At 46.9% G+C, this 25,358-nt stretch overlaps 3 protein-coding genes across 12 annotated transcripts in view; 1 reads left to right on the top strand and 2 right to left on the bottom strand.

The window, feature by feature from the left end:
- Nucleotides 1–2,059: 2,059 nt before the first annotated feature.
- Nucleotides 2,060–4,559, bottom strand: LOC109739078 (protein PHOTOSYSTEM I ASSEMBLY 2, chloroplastic). Its single transcript, XM_020298161.4, has 5 exons — nt 4,304–4,559; nt 4,012–4,094; nt 3,387–3,564; nt 2,782–2,874; nt 2,060–2,451 (listed from the first exon to the last, which is right to left on the bottom strand). The coding sequence occupies exons 1-5, from the start codon at nt 4,422–4,424 to the stop codon at nt 2,321–2,323; spliced, it is 606 nt and encodes a 201-aa protein (XP_020153750.1). The 5' UTR covers nt 4,425–4,559; the 3' UTR covers nt 2,060–2,320.
- Nucleotides 4,560–4,602: 43 nt separating this feature from the next.
- Nucleotides 4,603–25,358, top strand: part of LOC109739077 (uncharacterized) — a 91,408-nt gene continuing 70,652 nt past the window's right edge. Inside the window, exons 1-3 of one of the 5 annotated variants that reach the window (XM_040401426.3) lie at nt 4,603–4,880; nt 4,987–5,065; nt 20,763–21,204. In XM_040401426.3, the coding sequence (XP_040257360.1) occupies nt 4,671–4,880; nt 4,987–5,049 (273 nt within the window). In that variant the 5' untranslated portion in view covers nt 4,603–4,670 and the 3' untranslated portion in view covers nt 5,050–5,065; nt 20,763–21,204. The other 4 variants (XM_020298160.4, XM_040401425.3, XM_020298159.4 and 1 more) reach the window with 4 other exon arrangements.
- LOC109767535 (cysteine-rich receptor-like protein kinase 44) lies at nt 15,307–24,311 on the bottom strand. Of its 6 annotated transcripts, none has more exons than XM_073507762.1 (8): nt 24,165–24,311; nt 23,342–23,512; nt 22,998–23,256; nt 18,779–19,004; nt 18,568–18,694; nt 16,363–16,554; nt 16,064–16,218; nt 15,307–15,960 (listed from the first exon to the last, which is right to left on the bottom strand). In XM_073507762.1, exons 1-8 carry the CDS (start codon nt 24,231–24,233, stop codon nt 15,549–15,551), a joined length of 1,611 nt encoding a protein of 536 aa, XP_073363863.1. In that variant the 5' UTR covers nt 24,234–24,311; the 3' UTR covers nt 15,307–15,548. The 6 variants fall into 6 exon arrangements, with proteins under 6 accessions (XP_073363863.1, XP_073363864.1, XP_045088437.1 ...); XM_073507763.1 differs by having other exon boundaries at nt 16,064–16,215; nt 24,165–24,309; XM_045232502.2 differs by having other exon boundaries at nt 23,007–23,256; nt 24,165–24,298.

Here is a 25,358-nt window from a genome sequence, read left to right as displayed (position 1 = left end):
ATCCGGGAGTTGCACAATCTCATGGTCTAAGGAAATGATACTTGACATTAGAAAAGCTCTTAGCAAACGAACTACACGATCTTGTGCTATGCTTAGGATTGGGTCTTGTCCATCACATCATTCTCTAATGATGTGATCCCGTTATCAATGACATCCAATGTCCATGGTCAGGAAACCATAACCATCTATTGATCAACGAGCTAGTCAACTAGAGGCTTACTAGGGACATGTTGTGGTCTATGTATTCACACATGTATTGTGGTTTCCAGTTAATACAATTATAGCATGAACAATAGACAATTATCATGAACAAGGAAATACAATAATAACCATTTTATTATTGCCTCTAGGGCATATTTCCAACACGGAGGGTGTTCCCATCCAGCTTCATGGACTACTAGTAGTGAGACGAGTGACTTCTGGGAGTGGATGCCGGCTCAACCATGTTGGGTACTTCCTCCACCTCTTCTACGATAGATGCTATAACTCCTCTTTCCAGACTCATAATCTTGCTGCATAAGCTTGTAGTCGAACGGTTTGACATAAGTTCTCTAAAAGGACGGGGGAGATGGGCTCTTATTAACTAGGGACAACCCTATTGTTTATGTGTGAAAGGAATCCAAATAATAACCCTCTTTGCATGGACTCATAAGCAGTCAACTTGGGAAGTTTTTTTAGGGAGAAACTTCCGATCTATTCATAAACAAGTGGGTCCTTGGACCACCTAGCAACAACTAGAAGCATTGGAGCGAGCCGAACGCGCGGCGCCATCATTGCCTTCCATCACCGGAATCGGGCAAACATTGTTGCAGTAGATAGTCGGAAAGTCATTGTTCTAAGGCCCCACAGGACCAGCATGCCAGAGAAACAACAATCACCGATGAAGAGAATCATAGATCGGAAGGATCAAACATGTAAACACTCAAACGAAGACCAGATGCAAGCAGATCCATCGAAGATTAACACCGATCGAAACCCGTGAAATCTGAAGGAGGCACACCTCCACACACCCTCCGCTGATGGTAGACACACCATCGGGAAGGGGGTCGAATATGGGAGACGTTATTCCTAGTGAGAGACATTACCGCTGCCACATAGCCCCAAGCAAGACGTTGAACCTAACAGAAACGAGAACAGGATCCCTCCCGTCGGGAGGAGGAGGTCCTCCACACCTCCAGGGTCCAAAGGCAACTTGGAAAATGGGAAGTTATTGAAAAGCTTCTCGGATTCTCGCGCAACTTTTCCTCGACACTTTCCACCACAATGGTCATAACTTTCGATGCACAACACCAAATGATGCAAGGTCTTTTGGGTGGGAAAAGTAGACTTCAAGGAGCCTCTAATCGTATAGCTCATTTCCACGTTGTATCTCCAAAATGGTGGCGGAAAAGCAAAAGATCGGAGGCATATTCTGAAAAGTTTAGATTCAATTCAGAACTTGTTTCCGCAAACATTGTTTCTTCACGAGCTCAAAGACTGTTGACTTCCCTCGACTTGGCACATGAGTTTAGTCAACAATAAAGGGGGTGAAGGCACAACCAATTTATCAAGTTTACATGATATAAAATTAAGTTAGCGTTCACCTGGTCAGTTATTTGTTTGCCGTGGCTTCTTCTGATTGGACCTATATTTTCTAGTCTCCTCTTGACGGTGGTGAAGTTCTCATCATGAGAGCGTTGGCATGTGTCTCTTTTCCTTACCGCTGGTTCAATGCATTTGTGAAGCTCCGACGGACGGCGTGCAATCGAAGGAACAAGATGGCCAATATGGTTTTTGATGTAATTTTTTTTGCTAGTTGTTTTGTGTCTTGTTGTCTTTTCATTACATTGTCTATATTGTGTTTTCTTTTATAATATTCAGTTAAAAGAAAAGGATGTTCCCCGCAAAAAAGAAAAGATGGTCACGGTTTTTTTTAACTTCATGGTCAAGGTTCACTTCATTCCACGACCTGAAGGAAAAGGGGATTCGGGTTCTGAAGGCCAAATTAGGGAATTCGCACGGCCACGACCTGAAAAAGACTGAAGTGTACGGATTTATGAGACATTGAGACCTGCCCAGCTCCACGGAGAAACACATATAGACAGATAATTGCATGTCCATGGTCTCTGTTTTACTACACATATAGACAGATAATTGCATCCGATCCGACACTTGAACAAAATCATACAAGCTTTACTTGTGTGTCTCGCAAAAAAACCCGTACTACATCCGTAGATCTAATGCGAATCTCAAATTACAGTATTACACCGACGCGAAAATCTTCTGCTTTCAATATGTGGCCCTATACTCCTGGCTATGCAGTACTGAAGATGCTATGTATCTACGAGCTCGGCAATAGCTTGCCATTGTACATCTTGTCCAGCAGCTCTTTGGCGCCCGGTCGCCGCAGGAGTCCTTTGTTGTTGGGCACGCCGGTTCCGAGACAGATGGGGCAGACCAGCTTCCCACGGCCTACATCGGCAGGCAAACACAGATCAGAGAAGCATGATCGACCGGCGCCATACGGCTTGTAATCGACATGTAAACAGGCAAAGAAAATGTATGCAGAAAAGCTTTTATGTCCATTTGTTGTTTGAAACAGAGAAGGGCTGACTTGACTGAAATGCTACGCTGGGTGCTTTTGGCTATTACGTGAAGAAAACTACAAACGATCGATGTACCAGAATAAATGAATCTAAAAACATGTCTTAGATACGGAGAACTACACTTGATTCATTTATCAGAATTACTGGATTCTGAAAATGTAGGACACCAAATCACTAAATCAAGAGTAGAGCATACCATAGCAATTTGGGCATTCTGTGAATTCATAAACATCTTTTGCTCTCTTTCGGTTGAGGGCCTTCCATTTTCCTGTGCCACCACACATGTCACCTACACCCCAAATGGTTGAAATATCATTCAAGGAATACATTCTACAAGCTTGATGACACAAGTAGCGCTAAAGTAAAACATTACAGAAAATAAAATGAAATAGGCACTCTTGTTTTCTTGTCATACACAGTGACATGTAAAGAGTCAATGAGGTTATTATAAGTGATAAAATGGAAATCATAAGCAGTGCAGGATACTAAAAGTAAATTGTCGAGTAAGGCCTGACATGAGTATGGCCAGATTTTTTTTTTATTTCTCTGAATTTATCGAGGTAAAGCAGGTGGCTACCAGCTCAGCATGTTTGCTTTTACTGAATGTATTTCTGAATGACATACTTCTAGTACTACTGTACTACTAATTACAATCAACGAAATTGTTCTTCACAAGCACAATTCCTAACAACACACTGTTTAAGCTGGAAGTGTACTCATCAGACTAATCAAGGGTCAAGGCATGGGAAACAGTAAGACGTGATAACATAGAAGGAGACCAGGGTGATGCAAAGCTCTTACATATTATAGCACCGCCGCCACCACAATTTCTGCATACAGCCTTTTGTATGCCAGGCTTGTTCGTCATGTCCGCAGCAAATCCATTCGGCGCATAAAACGTTGGGCCTGATGCACTGATTAATGTTACAGCACATAGGCAAGCCAAACATCTTCTTCTGGAGCTAATACTTTCTTCCTCCTGTATGAGAAAGAAAACGCGCATCAGACATGAAAGCAAAACGAGCCTCACAATGTTCGAGCGCTCGCTCCCTTGGTACAAAAAAAAAGCGCAAATTGTTCATGCCCCTTTTGGTTCTTCAGACGTTTTATTTTGCAGAATGGTACTGTTCACCATTTGGGGATCATACATCTGACATTTGCCATAAACATTTCTCAAGGATTCTTTACTTGTATGATTTGAAATCCTCTTTTCTGAGATGAACCATGACTAACAGGATATACATAGAACCTGAATGGGCTAGAATATTGATTTTTGAAGATGTTGCAAGACCGTAAGGTTCTGACTGTGTACTACCATGCCCAATATGTATGACAGTGTCTCCAGTATTTGCCTTATCCACCTTATGCTAGACGGATTGTATGGCTGAAACAGAGACAACTCAAAGAAGAGTAATACACGGCCAACCTTGGCATCGCTGGGGGAATCGCTTCTCGCGCAATCCTCCTCCGAATTGTTGGGTTTAGAGCAGCAACTGATCCGAGTTCGCACTGTAACACACATAAGAAAACATTCTCAGCACCTAATTCAGTAGAGATGTTTCTCCAAAAAAATCATACCCCCCCCCCCTCCACCCCTCAAGCAACCTATGAACCACAACCAATTCTGCCTATCTGAAAACGAACTAACATCGGAGCCTTCCGATTTGCAGCCCCGAAATGAGCACTCACCTCCCCTACACAGGTCTAAAAGAACTCACCTTTGGCAGGCGGCCGGTGGGCAGTGGCGCGGCCACTGACGGCGGGGAAGCTCGGGCGGGAGCGCAGCGGCCTCGTCGGCGCCGGCGAGGGGAGGAAGTGGCAGCTGACGCCCGCCATCATCGTGGCTCTCCCTTCCGCTCGCTTCTGGTGGCGTTGTGAGGACCGGAAGAGAGCGGGTGGCTCAGCCGTATTGGAGATTGGGGCCGCGCCACATCGCTCGCTCAGTCGTTCTGTTTGGGCCCGACCGACCACGGCCCGTTCGGGTCGGGGCTCGGCCCAACCCTATGATATATATCCGCCTCGACCACTGGAAAACCATCCCGGCGTCCACCCATTCACTCGCGGCGGCGGCGGCGGTTGTTGACCATGTCGGCAGGGAGCGAGCGCTCGAACGCCGCCTACGCGACCCCGGCGGCCGTCCTGGCGGACTTCTCGCGCGGATCCGGCCCGTCCGTCTCCGGCGGCGCCGCGGGTACCGGCACCGGCAGCGGGAGGAGCCAGGCGGAGGGCGGGGCGAGGAAGAAGCCCCCTCTCCGCCTCGCGGCGGACGACACCAAGCCCGTGCTCCGCGACCCGGTTAGTCCGTCCGTCCGTTGGTAACACGCGCAGATTTATCGCTGGATTTTTCTTGGTGGCAGTGCTCAACTGACTGGGTGCTGCTCTGCTCTGCTCTGTTGTGCAGATCTCGCGGTCCGACCCCATGGAGACCGAGCAGGCCGTGCTGCGGCTGCCGCCCTTCCCCTGACGCCTTGACGATGACGGTACGCTGCTCTGCCCTGCCCTGCCCTGCCCCTCTGTACGCCGCATCTTGCGACTTCCTCCGTGCTGCGCCTGCGCTTCAGTGGCTGTTGAGCCATGAGTGGTCAGGGTTGTGTGGGCAGAAGAATCATGTGCCCACCAGTTAGCCTCGGTGCAGGTCTCTCTGCTTTTATATTTTTGGTCAAGCATGTCAACTACTCCCTCCTCCGTTCCTAAATACAAGTCTTTGCAGAGATCTCACTATGAACCACATACGGACGTATACAGATGCATTTTAGAGTGTAGATTCACTCATTTTGCTCCGTGTGTAGTTCATAGTGGAATCTCTACAAAAGACTTGTATTTAGGAACGGAGCGAGTACGAAATGTAGGAGTACATTTTGTGCCTCTGCCTTGTGATCTCGTACAGACTACAGACCGCTCAAGTGTTCGGTCGACTTGCTTAGCGTTGATGCAATTGATTACAGTAGAAAATGGAACCGGCAACATCATCATTTCGTTTACAAGTTGTAACCGCCGTGTGCGTGTGTTGCTGATCAAATGTTGGCTAGTGACCGTCTCACAAGTTCTTATTAATAACTCGCATACAACTGGCCGGGCTACAAGTTTATTGCTAGGGAATCAGCATACTTAGATATACGATCTATATATATGATAGAAGAGCGGAATTAAAATTCATTGGCTGCATACGCACCTACGTAGATACAGTATAAAACTAGAACAGTCTAACGGGATCTGATATGGGGTTTATCGATGGTACATGAAGTTGTCAGGTGAGTTCACTTTATTTCAGACAAGTTAAAAACTGAATGTATTGGTACATCAAGTTGTCCAACATGTTCATCACTAGTCCAAAACAGTCCATTGAGGCAGAGTTGCTAATCTGGCTCGTTTAGTCAGCTCACAGGGTCTAATGTTTTGGAACCACTTTGCTGTGTTATCGAATATGACGATCATGTGGAAGGTATGTCTTTTGGCATTGCGCCTTGGGCTAGGCTGACTCAGAGCATCTCCAGCCATTGGCCCCCCAGGAGGGGCTAAACCGCGCGTTGGGGGCGTGATGCCCCCCAGTCACGGCGCCCACGTTTTAAAAAAAAACTTAAATATGGCGCAAACACGGCTCAAATTTAACGCAAACATCGGCGAGTTCGTTCAAATTTAAACATATTTTACAAAAAAAGAAAAAAAAACTACTAGGGGCTGCTCCTCGCCGTCTCCATCGCCGCTCCTCGCCGTTCCTCGCCGCCCGCCCTTGCAGTTCTACATGCCGAGTAGGCTGTAGAACCGCGTGTAGTCGCCGCCGCCGTCGTCGTCGCCGCTGCCTCCGCCGCCGCCGTCCCTGCTGCATCCTTCCCCTGGTTGGCGCGGCGGGTTGGACGGTCCGGGGTCGTCCTCGTCGTCGTCGTTGTCGAGGATCACGACGCCGTGCTCGTCCTCGCGCCCACGTTTGTGGGCTTCTATCTCCTCCAGGGCCCGGCGCTGCCGGACCATCTCGTCGCGGTAGTAGTCGTCCCGCGCCCACTGTAGGGCCTCCTCGTTGGAGAAGCCGCGCCGGGCTATCTCCTCGTACTCCGAGGGGAGGCCGGCCTCCGGCTTGGTGGGTGGTGGTGGCACCGGCACGCCGTCGGCGCTGATCCTCCACGCCCCGGGCACCCGCATGTCTGGCGGGACCGGGTACTCGGCCTCGAAAAGGAGGCGAGCCTCGTCCTCGTGAAGATGGCGGCGCCCGAAGCCATTCGCCGCCGCGCCGTCGCCTGGGAAGCGCTCGGCCATTCTTCTGAACTGGAGACGGCGAGAGGAGGCGAGGGAGGAAGGGGGAGAAATGGGCGCGTCGGCGGTGGAGGATCTGTGCGTGTCTCCGGCGCGCTGGTGGTCGGCTTATATAGGCGGAGGCGCCGCGTAGTCGCGTGGCTGGCACGTTACGCGTGGCGGGCGAGGGGACGCGCGTTGCCCGGCCTTCACTGCGCCGCCCGTGAGGCATCAATGGAGGCTGACCGGCGTGGCGGCGCGCGCAGCTTTGGCATTGATTCGCCGCGGGGAACGAGGCGATGAGGACGACGAAGCGGCGAGAAGAGAGTCGAGTCGCTGGCAAGGGGGGCCTGTGGCTCTTCGCGCCAAAAACGATCCGCCCGGCGCCCCCCAGCGCGCCGGGTTCGGGTCGGTTCCGCCGGCGCCAATTTCGGCCCGAGCCGGCGAAAACTGGGCACTTGGGGGCGTGACTGGGCCGTTTTTTTGGTGCCGGCGGCCGAAAAATCGCCTGGGGGGCCTTGTTGGGGGCGCGGCTGGAGATGCTCTCATGCTTTCTTTGCCATTTTTACAAAAATGGGCATGGACCACAAGGCGCATGTGTAACTAGTGTGGTATATGGACTTGGCCCATCTAGCCCAAACCAGTGATATCTTATTAGCCGAGTGAAGTGGGAGGAGTTGCCTGGAACCATGAATCAGACACAAAAGTCCTGCATGGTGCCTCCGCTGGATGACGACCACTCTGCCCTGCAGTCCAGCTGCGTCATAGTGATGGCTCTGTATTTTAGGAATCCAGTAGTAGTGAACTAGTGGCTACTGACCTCATGATTGATCAGGGTTGTGTGAGATGTTTCAAACAATTAGTCATGGTCTCTGCTTTCAGATTCTTGGTCAAGCATGCCAACTAAGAAACAGCATATGGTGCCTCTGCCTTCTGATTTTGTATAGATCGCGGACTGCTGAAATGTTTGCTTGACTGCCGTAGCTTTGGTGCAATTGATTACAGAAGAAAATTGAACAAACAACAACATCATTGTGCTTGTAAGTTGTAACTGCCCTGCGTGTATACTCTAGGTCTTGTTGATCAGTGTTGGTGTACTGTGACCATCTCACAATTTTTTGTAAGATTGAAATTATTCACATACAACTGGCCGTGCTATAAGTATATTGTTAGGGAATCAACATACTTGCATATATTAAATATGATGGAAGCGTGGAAAGAAAATTGATTGGCACATGCACCTATCTAGGTCTAGAACTAGAACATGCTAACGGGGTCTGATATGGGGTTCGTCAATGGTACACGAAGTTGTCAGGTGGGTTCATTTTATTTTATACAAGCTGAAAACTGAATATATTGGTACATCAAGTTGTCGAACAAGTTCATCACTAGCAAGGATTACGAGTCGACGAGTCGTTCCGAGGTTGAGACTCATAGACTAATCGGATTAGTCTTAGACTAGTGCTAGACTAGTCGACATAGTACTGTAGTACTCAACTACTAATACCTAGTAGTAGTATGTAGTACTCCCTCCGTAAACTAATATAAGAGCGTTTAGAATACTAAAGTAGTGATCTAAACGCTCTTATATTAGTTTACAGAGGGAGTAGTATGTAGTAAACTGTACAGCACATTACAGTATATACATAATAAAACCAGCAGTGCTAGTCAACACTTGTCAGGCCCAGCCCAAGTGGCCAGTCTACTTAGTCCCCCAACAACTGGAACCCTAGCTCTCGATCTACCCAATCGCCGCCGCCAGCGCCATCACGCACAGAGCACGCGCGCACGCGACCCGCGCCTCCTGCCGCCTTCCGCCGGCCTCAACCGCTCCTGCCGGCGAGCCCGCCGACCACCGCCATGCCTCCTCCTTTCCTCTCCCCCCTCTCTCTCTTCCTCCTCTCTCGTCTCAAGGCCGCGCGCGCCTACGGGTCACGGCCATGGCCGCTGCCTGAGCACGAGCTCCGGCCGGCTGCCGCACTTGGCTGCGCCATCCGCCGTCCCAGCGGTGGGTGGCGGCGGCAGTGGCAGGCCAGTGGGTGCTAGCGGCGCCTCGTCCCAGTTGAGGCAGCTCTCTCTGGAGCAAACCTGGATTTTTTTTGAGTCGAACGACTCAAGATGCACACTAGTCGTCGATTAGTCCTTCGACGGCTCGACTCGTATTTGTAGTCTACACGAGAAAAGGAGTCGACAGCTGGAGTGCGACTCGTAGACTAGTCGAGCGACTAGTCTAGACTAGTCGTTCGACTCGTAATCCATGATCACTAGTCCAAGACAGTCCATTCAGGCAGAATTTGCCAATCTGGCTCGATTGGGAAGCTCATAGGGTCTAATGTTTTGGAACCTCTTTGCTGTGGTGTCGAATGTGACGATCATGTGGATAGTATGTCTTTGGGCATTGTGCTTTGGGTTGTGCTGACTCATGCTTTCGTTGCTATTTTACAAATGATCCACAAGGATCATGGGTAACTAGTGTGGTATATGGGCTTGGCCCATCTAGCACTAACCAGAGTCGACTGTAACCATTAATCAGACATGAAAGTCCTCCATGGTGCCTCTGCTAGATGACGACCTCCTGGGGGAGATCCTCCTCTCGGGGGAGATCCTCCTCTCAGGCTAGGCATTCGGTTAGACTGAACCGATTGGTTTGGTACCTTGGTTTACTTTGGCATTCGGTTTCCAGATCTTAGTGACGATCGGTATTCTGAGAAACCAACAACCGAGATTTTGGTCCACCCAGAATTCGGTTCAGTCGTCAGTATAGCCGAAGAGAACTGAGATTGGCGAAGTTAAGAAATCACAAGTCAAATCTGTAGCAAGAAACGACGAACAGCCGAACAGAAATCAATTAAAAACGTAGAAGGAATGGCAGAAGGAAGTGTTGCAGGATATCGTCACACGTGGGTCGTCGCCCGTGAAGGAGTAATGCTCGTGAGAGCCATGTGTGCCACTGGCCGCCGTCCTGTGGGAGCTATGGGCGCCGGGTGTCGGTGGCTCATGGGAGCAATGGCCGCACTGGTCCCTGCCACGTGGGAGCTATGGGCATCAGGTGCCGATGGCTCGTGGGAGCCATGGGCGCGCTGGTCGCCGCCACGTGGGAGCTATGGGCGTCGGGTGCCGGTGGCTTGTGGGAGCTATGGGCGCGCTGGTCGCCGCCACGTGGGAGCTATGGGCGTCGGGTGCCGGTGGCTTGTGGGAGCCATGGGCGCGCTGGTCGCCGCCGGGTGGATGCTATGGGCGCCGGGCACCGCGGCAATATGGAAGCTACGCGTTGGAGCCGTGGGCGCCGGTTGTTGGGATTGCGGGTCGTGGGCAAATCCACAAATGGAGATGGCGGCTCTAGGTGATGTGCGTGAAGCCTCGAGCGCATCGAGATAAGCTGCGGCTGCTGCATGGGTGCTGTGTGCATGGGTAGACAAAAAGGCTGGGAAAGCTTCATGGATGGCATATTGGGATTTAGCTTTTTCTGAATTTAGGTTTAGTTTTGTTGGCCTGTAATATAATATTCGTTTAATTCGGTGTACGTCATCGAAGCAATTTCGGTTTTTGATGTTTGCTAACTGAGCAAACCAGCGAACATTCGGCCCTTGTCTTTTTTTGGCTTTGCTTACGATTTTTTCGGCTTCGGTCTTCGATTCTCGGTTTTTTGCCCACTCCTATCCTCCTCTGCCTTCCCACACACATGCTCTCCCTCCCCTGTGCCTCGGGTGCCTCATACGTGCCTCCAAGGACAATGTTGACATTAGTCAACCCTTTTTGATTTGTGGTTCTGTTGTGTGCTTCCTCTTGCCACTCAACTATTATGACCTCTTCCTCGACTGCCACCATGGCCTTGCCCTCGTCCTCAATCGGCAACACTACAACATGTTGGTTTGTGGTTTGGGATTTTGTAACCAAGACCACCACTTTGTTAATTGCACCATAATACAAAGTATGATCAGTGTCTTGTTAGTTGTTACAAACAATACATTGCACCATGGTTATCAAACGAAGGCAAAACAAATCTTTTAGAGGGCCACAGCGCTCAAGTTTGCTCAAAATATAATTTGATGGAATGATTGACTTGCCATGCACGAAGATAAGTTTTTTGAACTATATTAACAAGTGTATTTGGTAATAAATAAAAATAAGATAAACAAAGAAAATAATTATAAAAATACTAATACTCTACTTCGAATCACAATATCACTTATGAGAATTAAGCAACATGACCTAAATAAAAAGAGGTGTGGGCAAACCTAGCCTTGGTGATCCGGAGACGGCTATGGGCGGAGGGTTGATAGTGATGTGTGTATCGCTTCTGGGCCCTCAATTCCACATTAGGCAGCACAAATTAACCATGGGTTCGGGAAGCCTTACACCCACTACTACCAACCCTCCTCCCATGGCTGACTCCGCATTGCCCAGGTTAGTTTTGCCAATTTCTCTCTTTATTCAGGTCATGTTGCTTGCTTCTTATCAAAAAACGAGATGGTGACTTCAAGTATTGTAGTAGTACGTTATAATTCTTTCTTTTACCTTTTTTATTTGTTACTTGAATTTATTAGTTAATTAATATACTTCATTGAACCAATCGTATTACACGCCAATATTTCATTAGATTAGATTTTGTGCAAACTTGAGCCTAGTAGCCCTTTAAATTTTTTTGCTTTGCCTTTGTTTGATGATCTTTAGGCTACATTAGTCAGTTGCGATGTTCCTACAAGATCTGTGGTGTAATGTAATGTTGGTAAGAAGAAGCTGATCGTACTTTGTACCATGGTGCAATGAACTCGGTTGTCGGTCCAGCAACTGTTTACAGGATCCCAAACTAGGAGCTGGTAGTGTTACCGGTTGAGGACGTGTGCGAGGCCGTTGTGGGTTATAAGGAAGAGGTTATAGCAGTCAAGCAGCACGCGGAAGCTCCTCGAGCAGTTTGTGTGGGAGGCTGGGAGCACAACAGGGTAGGGCGGGTATGCCGTCAACGCGAAGTACGTCATGAGCAACATCAAGCATGACAGAGACACGGTGCGATTGTGATGAGATGACTGAGCACAGGAGGTTCATTCTAGTACCACCGCACCCTCACCTCCCAGGCTGATTTGGACCACTGGTTGTGCATCACTTATGCAACATTACTAACTTGTGTATCCGCGACAACTTCTTGTACTAACTGTGTAATATTACTCTAATATCACCCTCGCCTAATCAGGATGACTGCTGTGTGGGAGCTCACTGCTAACAAAATCTACACCGCAAGTCGATGTATAGAGCTCTGACTTACACGGGCATCATATTTCCCTTTAAAAAGCAGGATAATTCACCTTGCAAGTCATTCCGGATAGAGTATGGTACGGGCAATTGGCATTGCCCCTTCTCTGAGCACATTGAAACTGTCGGCCACCTATTTTCTTAGCTGCCCATTTGTGTGGTTTGCTCTGTTCATCCTTGGTGGCTTGGGCTCTGTTTTGGCGACCTGAGTTTTGAAGTTAAACTTGTGCAACAACCCGGTGAGCAGGATGCCATGCATGAAATGCTCCTTTTTTTTTCTTGCAGCACCAGCGGCTCTTTGGGGGGAGGAAGCTGCTGGAGGTTGATCTTGACTTGATCGTAGCCAAGATGGTGGAGCTGGGGAAGTGGTGTTGTGCTGCCCTGTGCCCCTGTGTCCGTTTTGGTTTAATATCGTTTGCCACTTTTTAGGTGTCCCCTGGACTATGTAATGGATTCTGCATTCTGCGGCTGGTGCTGCCTAGATTGATTCTATGTTCTTTAGCTCTACCTGGAAGCAGCTAATAGTGTCAACAAAAAGTTTGGCTGCACCTAGGATGTAGTGGAAATCTGATTGCTTGATATCTCATGGAAGCACCGAATGGTGCCACGAACCATTTTGGAATGGATGCCACGCCGAGTGATTTTGTAATCGCAATGCAAACCAGGTGGTTGACTGCTTCGCAAGGCCTGCCTTCTTGACTTCCGTTTGGGATACTAATCCCGTAGACTTTATTTCTTCACATCTTCCGTTTGAGAATGCTATTCCTGTCCAAAAAAATACTCCTAACAGCAGGTAGAGCGCAAATTTAGTGATAAAATCTACCTCCATGTTAGCCCTCCTCCCTCTTCTGTTCCTCCCTTGTTTGCAAGTGTTGGCAGGGCCTCGTCAGGCGCCGCCTCTTCCGCGGTTGCCATGACAACCTACCCCCTCCTCAGCGTCTTCTCTGATGAGACAGATATGAGCCACCCCTTCTTCATGCCCTACATCAACACCCCGCATCCTCCTCAGCATCTTGTAATTTTCCTCTGCGCTGCACCTGCACTTGTATGGCGGCTCTGTATTTGGGGAATCCAGTGGTAGTGAACATGGTCTACTGACCTCATGATTGTGTGGGATGTGTCTTAGCCTCGCGCAGTTGTTTACAATAGAAAATAGAACAAACAGCAACATTATTGTATTTGTAAGTTGTAACCATATGCGGTGCGTGTGTAGTGTGGGTCTTGCGGATCGGTGTTGGCTTAGCCTGACGATCTCGCAATTTTCGGATGCTATGTCTTTTGGCATTGCGCCTTGGGCTGGGCTGACTCATGCTTTTGTTGCCATTTTACCAAAAAAAAAGGAATGGTCCACAAGGATCATGTGCTAGTGTGGTATATGGGCTTGGCCCATCTAGACCTGGCCCAAGATATCTTATTAGCCGAATGAAATGAGAGGAGTCAACTAGAACCCTGAATCATACACAAAAGTCCTCCATGGTGCCTCTGCTATATGATGACCTCCTGGGGAGACCCTCCTCTGCCTTCCTCCGCACATGCTCTCCCTCTTCTGCGCCTCCTTTGCCTTTTCCGTGCCCGCCACAGACAATGTTGACATGAGTCTGCCTTTTTCGCACCAACCTAGACTCGTTGTGTGCTTCCTCTTGCCACTCGACTATTATGACCGCTTCCTCCACTGCCGCCATGGCTTCGCCCTAGTCCTCAATCGTCAACACTACAACCTGTAGGTTTGGAGTTTGGGATCATGTAACCAGAGACCACCGCTTTGTTAATTGCACCATATTACAAAGTATTGTCGGTGTCTTGTTAGTTGTTGCCAACCATACATTGCACCATGGTCCTTGTAGCAACATCACTTTGACTAGTGTAGCCTAAAGGTTATCACACAAAGGCAAAACAAATCTTTTAGAGGTCCTGAACGCTCAAGTTTGCACAAAATATAATTTGATGGAATGATTGATGTGCCAGGCATGAAGATAAGTTTGTTGAACTATATTATCAAATGTATTTGGTAATAAATAATAATAAGGTAAACAAAGAAAATAATTATAAACATACTAATATTGTACCTCGAATTATCTCATTTATGAGAATTATGCAACATGACCTAAATAAAAAGAGGTGTGGGCAAACCTAACCTTGGTGATCCGGAGACGGTCATGGGACAGAGGTTGATGGCGATGTGTGTATGACTTTTAGGGCCCACCGACGCGAGCTGGTGGAGGTGGCATGCTTAGGTACCTTCATTGCGACCGCTAAAAAGTAAGGCCACTACTACACATCGGCCGACGGACCAGGGGTTTGGCCCGTCGCTTTCGAACAGTCAGATGTAAGTGCTGGTGGCCATCAGATTTGTCTTATCCCTTCGCACAAAGTCAACTCTCTCCTCAACGCGCGCACTCCTCGCTAAAAAGTGTTCATGATCTTAAAAAATGTTTGAAAATCTGTAAAAATGTTCATGATTTCAGATATGTTCACAAGTTTAAAAAAAGTTCATGATTTTAAAAATTGTTCATGATTTCAGAAAATGAGAGTGATAATGTATCTTGGTGATGCAGCAAAATGTGGTCAAGATTATTGAAAAATATGATTTTTTTTTCTCCCATCGCAACGCACGGACGGTTTTGCTAGTTAGAACGTAAATAAGGGGAAGGGGTGTGTGCCATGTACTGAATTGCCTTTAAATGGTACATAAGGCGGCAAATAGGTGTTGGCTTGCTGGGTGCGGTTGGATTAGAGAAGAGAAGAAGAAAGAGGAAGAAGCAAATGGTCCCAGCCCAATGACAAGGGGGAGTAGGGGCAGTAACCGGCACCCTAAAGTGCCAAATAGGAAGCGGCTTCGATTGTGTACCTCACTTTCAGTCCATTTCACCCTTTTTGCCTCGCTTCTAGCGCAAGCAACAAAACTGGCTCGGCTGCAGCGGCCATTTAGAATGACCCATCGAGCAGGAACAAGTTTTATGATAATTTTTTTAAAATATTTCCAATTTTAAATAATAAAATTGAAAAAAATTGGCCATGTGTGCTTAAAATATATAATTTTGTATTTCTTAAAATGTATGTGTATTTAAAAATATATATTATTATATTTCAAAAGATTCATTCATGTGTCGCAAAAAGTTATTCATGTACTATTCGGCATGAATTGTAAGCTATATCAAAAATAAGAAAAAAAAACCATGTGGATATTACAAGAATCATGTCTTTATTTGGAATTTGTTCTTATATGTGACAGAAATGGTTGGTAGAACTTAAAACAAAATGATGTTTGTGTATTGAAAAAATTGTTCAAGTTCATCTGAACAAGTGTTCATGTGCTTACAAGAAAAAAAAATCTAAATATAAGAAAATACAAGTAGAACATAATGCTTTTGGTTTAACAGTAAGAAATTTACGTGATTTGAGACTAACATGAATGTATGTTTGCCAAGCTGGGCTTATTACATATCAAATCCCTGAATAGCATGGCCACAAATGACATGAGCACAGCTAATTGCTCCTGAACTCCATGCCCTCCACGATGAGTCCTCTCTTCTCCACGGCGACGTTCTCCTCACGGAGATCCACGATCACCCCCTTCTCTTGTCGCATCTCGTCATCATTTGTGAACTCCGCCAGCTTAAGCTCCAACCAGCCATCGCTCCTCGGGACAGGGTAGGTAACATCGCTGTCCGATGCGCACGCTTCCTGGCCGAGGCTAACCTTGCTGGTGGCGACGGTATGCTCCCCGTGGAGCCTAAGCGACGACGTCTGCACGAAACCTCTCAAGCCACAGGAGCTGCTCGCCAGCTTGTACACTAGGTAAACGGTGTAGCTTGCACCGGCGCAAAGGTCTGCTGGTGAGACCTCTCCGCTGATCGCGAGGAAGTACACACTCAGGAGCTCCGCATACTTGGCAAACCTTGTCACGGAACAAAACAAAATCAAGCCCGGGAACTGGAAACTGTTGATCTGAATACGGTCGTTGAGAGCATTTCTCTGGTTTGAATGTTTGGTGAGCAAACCTGGAATCTGGGAGGGATATCCATCTCCAGTGACGGGGCTTGTTGTTGGCAATCAGCAACGATTCCGATTGAAGCATCTTGGACGTGCGGCCGGTTTCTCCCTCCAATGATGGCTCGGCCTGCACCATTGACTCCATGCCTGTGATTGATGCCTGCTGGGATACAAAAACAGCTTCTCACTTAACTTGAACTAAGAGACCATACCTCCAACAAGTAAGGGCAATGACGACACACGTCTACGTTTATGATAATGGAGAAGTCACATGTTTTCGCGAAATGAAATTGGAATGATCATATACCGGCTGTACCGATACCGGTAAGGAAGAAGTGTCAACACCAAGGGAACCGAGGATATCCTGTGTAACAGGTCTACTCTCTGGTTCATGTTGTCTGCACCTTTTTGATATGTCGATGCATGCTCTCACTTGTTCCAGTTGTGTGTGCTTCTCAGATGCATCGAGCTGGTCCAACCTTCCACTCCACTTGCCCAGCTACATTTTTATTAGCAAAACAGTGTGGGGGTAAACTTGCCGTCAAGATAAACTTTGACTCCACTCGCCCAAATACATAGCCCCATCCCCCCCCCCCCCCCCCCCCCCCCCCCAAAAAATTCCCAATCCTAGAAGGGGCCGTACACCAAGGGCACCTTATTTGGGTGCCCTCTACGTCCACCCTTTGCGCTAATCATAATTATGTATCAACCCATAAAAAAATTGGAATTAACATGTTCAAGAATTAGGGTGTTCGTATGCTATTATTTGCCAATTAATTAATGATAGTGTAATTTGTACTAATCATAGCATCTGTTAAATATTTGTTGATTTAGAGCGAATATTTTCTGATTAGGCAGCTAGCTAGTAATTATGTTGGTGGTCGGTATTCAGATGTGGGCCAATATAATTAGCAAGCTAAACATGTTACGTACTTATGTCGATGTATACAGTTAGTTAGACAAAATTAATAAAATATAGGACAGTGGAACATGGGGTCTAGAAATATCACACGAGTGTAACTCTCTGGCCCGGCCCCCGCGTCGCTCCCGCAGGGGCGACTCGGGCGGTGATAACCTAGCCCGCCGCCAGCCTCCCCTCCCCCACTCTCCTCTCCCTCGCCACCACCGGAGGGGGTCGCCGGAGTGCTGCGCGTCCGCCCGGGAAGGGTGGTGGCGAGGATCTGTTCCGCCCTGTCTCGTGCAGGGGGCTTTGGAGCCGAGGCGGCGGCGGCCTCGGGTGGTGGAGCGACGGCGACCTCAGCAAGCGGCCGTCGCTAGTGCTGGCCGTCCTCCTTGGCCGCGCGGGTGGCAAGGCGGCGGCGGGTGGTGGCTGTGGGGCGCGGTGGCCGCGGGGGCGCCCGTCCCGGATCTGACGCCTCCGTCTCCAACCCTTTCGGCCCCTGTCAGATCTGGTCTCCGGCTGGCCCAGGCTGCCGGCGCCGCGTCTGTGCTAGGGGTGGGGAAGACGTGGAGCCCGGAGAAATCCATGGCTGGCTCTGCCGGCCACGACGACGGCGACGCCTGAGGGCGCCGTCTCCTACTTGTAGGCGCCGTCAAGGTTATCCCTTTCCCCCTCTGCCTCGTTCCCCTGCTCGTATACCGGGGTGAAAACCCAAATCCCTTTGGATTGGGCGGCAGCGACGCTCGCGGCGCCGTCACCCCCATGGTGGTGCCGCCTTCGGTGAGTTTGGGGCGGTGGTGAGTCCGATCTGGTTGGTGGGCGTCTGGCGGCGACATGGTTGGAGCTGGTGGGCGTTTGGCAGCTTCGTCTCCATGTTCAGTCCAGTGGCTCCACTCCATTGTTGCTCTGTCATCGGCAGCCCCACCGTGCTTTTGCTTCTCCTTGCGTGTTGGTTCCCTCCCAGTGCCATGTTGCCCTTCGTTGAGCTCGGCGACGCGTGTTGATGGTGCTCTGGTATGGCATTTCGTGTGGCCATGGCGTCGGGTGTACACCTTTGCTCTTGGGAGAGCGTTCTCATCGTCCGACGGATCAGCGCCTCGTGCCAGGCGAGGGGCTAGGGAGCCCCTTTCGGAGATGTAGGAGGTTGTCGCCGCTTCGGCCGGAGCCCATGGAGCTGCCATCGTCACCCCCGCTTGCTAGCTGGGTCTCCTCAAGGTCAGATGGTGTCTCGGTGGGGTGGATCTCACTCGGTGGAGGGCTTCAACGTCTCCAAGCTGGTCTTGTTCTTTAGATGCTGCATCTTTGCTTGTGGATGGTAGGAAGCCTATTAGCTGTTAGCACAGCACTCTTGTACCCTTTTAGCTGTTTTCTGTGTTCGTCTCTGTACTTGGTGCTTGTTGTAATCCTGGCCGGTTGATGGCTTTTTTAATTCAAAGCCGGGCTCGTCCTGAGCCTTCGTTCTAAAAAAAACATGGGGTCTAATAATTAGGGGTTTTCCTTGCGTGCGTTTCAAAGTTTAGGGGTTTTGCTGACGATGCTCTTGCTTCATCTTATAGTCTCACTATCTACAAAGACGCGGGGGGGGGGGGGGGGGGGGGGGGATCTTCTTACTGTATCATCCATGGATATCGTGTGTTGTCCATTATTTAGTATGTTTTCTATTAAAACACCCAAACTATATATGTCTGATTTGATAGTAAATTCCCCATTGTTTGTGTACTCTGGTGCGGTGTATCCCCTGCATGAAAATTGATACAATCAGATACATGGATGAATGATTTCTCTGACTAAACAATGAAATTTCAATGGAGACTTAGCTTACTGTGTTCCATATTTTTTTTCAATGAGAATTCGGCTTTTTCCTTGCTCCAACAGCCTTGACAAACCAAAATCCGCAATTTTTGGAGTCATGTCATCACCAAGCAGTATATTATCTGGTTTGATATCTCCATGAAGTATCCTGTGCTCATGAAGATGGTGCAGACCGAGACAAATTCCTCGGATAGTATCATAACACATGTTCCACTGACTCCAACAATGATAGTCGTCTATCAATTAAACAAATTAATAATGTTCAGAAAATTATAACCAAGTCCATTAAGTTGGTCAAAGTCTTTCTCAAAATTACAAGCTTTTAAAGTTTCATTTCACACTGTAGAATTTCAGTTATTTGTATTTCATATATACATAAATAGTTGATCCCCACTACTTCTATTTATCTCAACATGCATGCACGTGACCTCACCACACATCCCGCTGTATCTACCCCACTACTGTTATTTCACTCAACATGCACGAGAAATGATACTTCTACTATTGCTCTCAACATGCACACATCCCACTTCATCGACCTAGCACTTTTATTTCTTTTAATATGCATCAGATATACTACTTATATTCTATTCATCAGATCTATTTTAGTCTTCACTCTAATATACAAATCTAGACAACCAAATCTCATCAAAATAATATGTTGCAACTAATTTTCGCAGTAATGCACGGTGTATCATCTATTTTTCATCGACCCACACATCGATAAAAGGGGAAATCAGAAGAAATGGGATCTTTTGCCCCCCCCCCCCACCTCGAGAATGACGGGTGGGGCCGGGGCCACTTACCATTTAGACAAGTCTAGGGCAAATCATAAAACCCCATGTAAAGTGGGGCAAAAGAACCAATCCCCTGGGAAATTAGTGTGTCGTTAATTACGACTTGTACCCATGTAGTGGCTATACATGTCTAGCCTTATTTTGGTCGGCCTACATGCCTAGCTCAATGCTAACCGATCTATTGGAAGAAAAGCATGAGAGAACTCATTAGATTAGTTCTATTCTCCAGGTGTATGAATACGGACTGTGTTGTGGCGGCACCACTCTGGGCGGACATGGTCCGGTCCCTGATCTAGCCGCTGTTTGGACCGGCCGTCGGGGGTTCGAACCGGACCGGACCAGACCGAAGAGCATCGCGGTCAAGTTTTCGAGGACCAGACCAATCGTGGAGAAGCCTAGGTGAGACCAAGCGGACCGGCCATGGTGATGGCGAACAGCAGCAGCCTAGGTTGGCGCAAGGCGGTAGGCTACGAGACACGAGGAGGCGAGAGAGGAGGGGAAACAATTGCGTGATCACGATGAGCTTGGTTAAGATGCCGGGGAGCCAGGGAATCGACGATGATAATGAATTCATGGTTGTAGGCGGCAGCCATGGTCGGAGAAGAGATGATGCACATGTCATCTCTTCGGCGTTCCAGAGCAATTCGTCATGCATGGATCAATATGGCAATGTGGTGGACGACTATTGTGTGGAGGTGGCAGCGGCGACTATCGTGTGAAGGCAAAGGCGGGTGTGGAGAAGCCCCAATGTTGTAGGATTTTTTTGTTTTTTGTTTGAGAACCCTAATGTCGTAGGACGATGTGCATAAGCTGCGTCATCTGCGTGGGTTGTGACTGATTCATTGGGGCACGAGTTCTTTTCGCGGCCTAAAAAATAAGCTGGCTCCTCCCGAGCTTCTCTCATAAATCGTCACTCGTTCATTGGGGCTTCTGAGCTAGTTATAGGATAACTAGTTTAGAAGCCTTATCAAATTTAGGAAGGGGCTTATTTTTTATGATTCTGGGGTACTAGGCTCCATGTTCAACAAAGCAAAGCATTTGCGTAGGCATAATTTTACTGAATTCCGCCCTAGAGCTTGTAATAGGCCACCTCATGTACTGGCCCCGTTCTCCTACGGGCCACAATGCCAATATATACGGAGTAGAAAGGCAGTTGTGACTATGATTTTGACATCAACGCCCTCTTGTTCCAGGTAGTCTTCGAGGTCGAGGAGTGGCAACAACCATCAATTCGGCCGAAGTGGTTCGTTGGCCACAGCGGATTTGGTTTGCCACAGAAGCCCATTACTCAAGGACTACATTGCAAATTTAGTTTGTATGTTTGGGTCCTTCTTACGATGTTCGATTGCGCATACTGTGGTGCAGCCAACTCAGACGGAGTTCATGCCGGAACGAAATATCCTGGAGGGTGTTGTCATTCTTCACAAAACCTTGTGCGAAATTCACTCAAAGAAACTAGATGGAGTTGTCTTCAAAGTGGACTTTGAAACATCATACAATAAGGTTAAATGGCCATTTTTGCAGTAGGCCTTGCTTATGAAGGGTTTTGATGTGGCCTGAAGGAAACAGGTAGAATCCTCTGTACAAAAAAAACATTGAGATAAAGGTTAATGACATCATAAGTCGTTATTTCCCGACACACAAGGCACTGAGGCAGGGGGATCCAATGTCTTCAATCTTGTTTAATATCATGGCCGATATGTTGGCGGTCCTAATTGATCGAGCCAAAGAGGACAGTGAGGAAAGTGGGCTTATCCCTCATCATGTGGATGGTGGGGTTTCCATTTTTCAGTACGCTGATGACACTATTATTTTAATGGAACATGATTTGGCAAGGTTAGGAATATGAAACTTGTTTTCTGTCTCTTCGAACAACTGTCTGGTTTGAAAATTAATTCCAGCAAGAGTGAACTGTTCTGTTTTGAACGCGCCAAGGAAGAGCAGGAAAACTATAGACAATTGTTTGGGTGTGGGTTGGGTTCTCTACCATTTAAATATCAGGGAATACCAATTCATCTCCGAAAACTTAACAACAAAGAATGCAATTGCATAGAGGATTGATTTGAGAAAAAGCTTAGCTGTTGGACAGGCAAGCTTATGCATTATGGGGTCAGCTAATCCTGATAAATTCCATGCTTACAAGTATGCCAATGTTCCTATTGACTTTCTTTGAGGTACATATGGGTGTACGAAAAATATTAGACTTTTATGGACCACATTTCTCCTGGCAGAGCGATGAGACTTGGGGCCTTTTCGGCTATCCACAGGCTCCACAAAATTACAGGGATCTGCGGAGCACCTATTTTCCAGCTCCATTTATTTAGCCTGTAGCTCCGTCAGCTCCGCGAGCGGAGTCTGGAGCGGAGGGACTCCAAACACTCCCTTAATCAAAATATAGGTTGCCAAAGTGGGATATAATCTATAGGCCGATGGAACAAGGGTGCTTAAGGATAGAAACCTTGAGGAAAAGAACATATGCCTACTCAGTAAATGGTTGTATAGACTTTCTATTGAGGACAAGGGTCTATGAATACAATTATTTCATAACAAGTATCTACACTCTAAGACCCTCACAGTAGTAATGGCGCAACCGAATGATTCATCTTTTGGAACAGCAATTCAACTAGGTTCTGGGAAGATACATGGCTAGGGGACACGCCCCTGACCATACAGTATCCAACCCTCTATAACATTGTACAACGAAAAGAGGCTTTCGTTAGTTTAATTCTTGAATCGATTCTCTTAAATATTCAGTTCAGAAGGTCCCTAGTGGGGAAGCGATGTGATAGATGACTACATCTTGTGCCTAGGTTGATGCAACCGTGATTCTTTTGAGGAAAGCAAGCACACTAATCAAAATCACCGTATCACCACTACCAAAACCACTAATGCCTCGTAAAGTTGTTAAACTCCATCGTCTTGAAGACCTCTTCTGTGAGACAAGTACTGATAAAAGTATGGAGCTACAAGTTTTGCAAGACATAACAGAGAATTTCTCGGTGGATACGGTGATTGGTAGTGGTGGATTCGCAGTGGTTTTGATTAGTGGGGAAGCGATGTGATAGATGACTACATCTTGTGCCTAGGTTGATGCAAACGTGATTCTTTTTGAGGAAAACAAGTACACATATGCATGCCTAGGCTAAATGAGCAGTGAAGGTTGCATGCGTCAATTTCCTTTTAATCTTTTGATGTAGCAATTTAATGCGCCTAAAAATCTACATGTTATGAAGAGGAATAGAAGTGGGAGTAATAACAAACCGAAACATTTCAAAAGCTGAGATAGGCCCAACAAACTAGAAAGTAGGGAGTATTATGTTTAAAAAAGTGTGATGTTGCCAATGCCTTGTATGTGCATTTTTTTTGATAAATTGGAGGGGGGGGGGGGGGATATAATTTGGAGAAATTTACACATAAAAATAGGCCGGGCACCTGTCATACCATCAAGATTCCTGCGAAGGCTTCCATTGTGAAGATACTCGAAACAAATCAGTTGGTGTCGAACTCCTACCAAAAGATTCTTGCCGTCCATCATCACCATCTTTTTTTGTTCTCCAGCATAATAACCGATACATCGTACTATATTTTGGTGCTTAATCCTTATCAGACAGTCAACCTCACGCTCAAATGATTTGTACTCTAGTACTTCGTGGAACTTCTTCACAGCTACACAACCATCTTCAAGCTTTCCCTATATGTTTCTTCAGTTATAGGTGTGTAATCTACAAACTGAAAAGCTTCTACAAACTGAAAAATAAACAAGTAGCCCGACTTACCTTGTGAACCACTGCGAATCCACCACTACCAATCACCGTATCCACCGAGAAATTCTCTGTTATGTCTTGCAAAACTTGTAGCTTCATACTTTTATCAGTACTTGTCTCACAGAAGAGGTCTTCAAGACGATGGAGTTTAACAACTTTACGAGGCATTGAGTGCTTTGAAATCTACAAAGACATTGCACCAAATCAGGACACCATCAAAGCATATCCTTTGGGAAAATAAACAGGACCACACATCAACAATTGATGCCATAACAGACTACTCACAGTGGAGAGTAACTTCGACTAGTAACATGCATATGTTCAAAGTTACTCCTCACTATGAGTAGACTTTTAACATGCACAACACATTTTGTGTGCCAGAAACACATTTGTACCAACCTTCCAAACATTAGAACACATTAATGTAACAACATCATCATTAGGGGGTGGAGGGGACCGACTAGCAATACTCATAAATCTAGTACAAAAGCACAATCCGTATTTCCCAAATAAAAAATAAAATTGCTGACATAGCTGGTCTGGCTAACAAAATCCGTGACAAAGTATGATTTATTCTCTTCATCGTGTGCCCATATCCTCAAAAAAGCATGTCTGGCTAACTCGGCTAAAGATTGAAATTCTTCAAAATATGAATAAATAATAATAGAGATAATAAGAAGGTTGAAGCATCAAGTATACCTTTGCGTGGTAATATAGATCAATTACATTACAGAAAATATCAAAGAAAGAGTACATAATAAACGACTAGAAACGATAAATCATACATGGACAACATACGCACCTTTTCTTAAAAAAAGTAAAACAACGTACGTACCTGTTGACGCAAGGCCAGGGCAGAAGGAACTTGACTCAAAGCAGATGCTGCAGAGATGCCAAGATACATTTCACATTAGAACGACTATTTATAGCTCTGCCACAGTGCCACAGGCGTTTGCAGGTCCAGCTCCGGTGGTATTGCTACCTGGGCCACACATGTGCATTATTGGATAGCTTAGAGCGCATCAACACATTTTCGGCTCTTTTCACTACTTTGACCCTTTCAGAAAACTTTAGCACAAAATGAACTCCACACAAAACTATTTCACAATCTGACCCTTTTAATAGCGCCACAAGACGTGGCGTTTCTTCTCTATTTGAAAACGCCGAACTAGCTAGCGTTGCTTCACTTTATAAATAAATGAAAAATATGAAAAGCTAGGTGAACGCCAACCATCCTTGGCGTTGCATGCTTGGGCAGCAACGCCCACCCCCTTGGCGTTTCCAGCAACGCAACAAACTTTGGCGTTTCAGCCCTGCCACGTAGCATCTCGACCAGGCCTGCAATGCTAGCTAGTTCGGCGTTTTCATAGTGCAGCAACGCCACTGCCTTTGGCGTTTCTGAAAAGGGTCAGATCGTGAAATTGTTTTGTGTGGAGTTCATTTTGTGCTAAAGTTTCCTCATAAGGTCAGAACAGTGAAAAAGGCCCGCATTTTCTCTCTCAATAAGGACATTTTTATTTAATTGATATATCGAAATGATATAATTGCATTAAGCGAATGTCTGGTTTCTGCATTGGCGATGCACACAGCGAACATCGTAGCAACACGTGTCACACATGCCAGGTTCTTTGTATAGCATAGAGCAAAGTCATTTGGTTAATATTCCATTCGTTTCATTATATAGTGTGTATTATTTTCTAAATCAAACACTAAAAACTGAGACTAGCTCACTTGATTAGGGGAGTGGATGTACGGCCCAGTCAATCAGGTTCAAGTCCTCACGGATGAGGATTTGGGTCTTATTTCTTATTCTTTCCAGTACAATCCTATTGTACGGATTTCCCCTGCCGCATTCCTTTCCGAAGAAGTCAAAGTTTATAAAGTTTGATCAAACAATAACTCTAAATAAATATAATAAAAAATACGTCCCAGTATATTATCATTGAACATATAAGGTATTATCGTAAGGCAATGCTCAGTGCAATCCGTCGTCACTCTCGTACTCTCAAATTGGGGAGCTCACACACCC

The sequence above is a fragment of the Aegilops tauschii genome, chromosome 2, assembly GCF_002575655.3.
Source record: "Aegilops tauschii subsp. strangulata cultivar AL8/78 chromosome 2, Aet v6.0, whole genome shotgun sequence".
NCBI classification, from domain to species: Eukaryota; Viridiplantae; Streptophyta; class Magnoliopsida; order Poales; family Poaceae; genus Aegilops; species Aegilops tauschii.
The sequence above is the reverse complement of the archived record's forward strand: the minus strand, read 5'-3'. Positions and strand labels throughout refer to the sequence as shown.

What these genes read in the sequence shown, in the direction of transcription:
- LOC109739078 (XM_020298161.4), bottom strand. Translation starts at nt 4,424, where the DNA reads ATGATGGCGGGCGTCAGCTGCCACTTCCTCCCCTCGCCGGCGCCGACG. An exon ending in CCACCGGCCGCCTGCCAAAG is followed by an intron (nt 4,095 to 4,303) that starts GTGAGTTCTTTT and finishes TGTGTGTTACAG; the next exon opens with TGCGAACTCGGATCAGTTGC. An exon ending in TGGCGGCGGTGCTATAATAT is followed by an intron (nt 2,875 to 3,386) that starts GTAAGAGCTTTG and finishes TTTGGGGTGTAG; the next exon opens with GTGACATGTGTGGTGGCACA.
- LOC109767535 (XM_073507762.1), bottom strand. Translation starts at nt 24,233, where the DNA reads ATGTATCTTGGCATCTCTGCAGCATCTGCTTTGAGTCAAGTTCCTTCT. An exon ending in GAAAAAAAATATGGAACACA is followed by an intron (nt 18,695 to 18,778) that starts GTAAGCTAAGTC and finishes ATTTTCATGCAG; the next exon opens with GGGATACACCGCACCAGAGT. An exon ending in CGATATCCATGGATGATACA is followed by an intron (nt 16,555 to 18,567) that starts GTAAGAAGATCC and finishes ATAAAAATGTAG; the next exon opens with CTGGGCAAGTGGAGTGGAAG.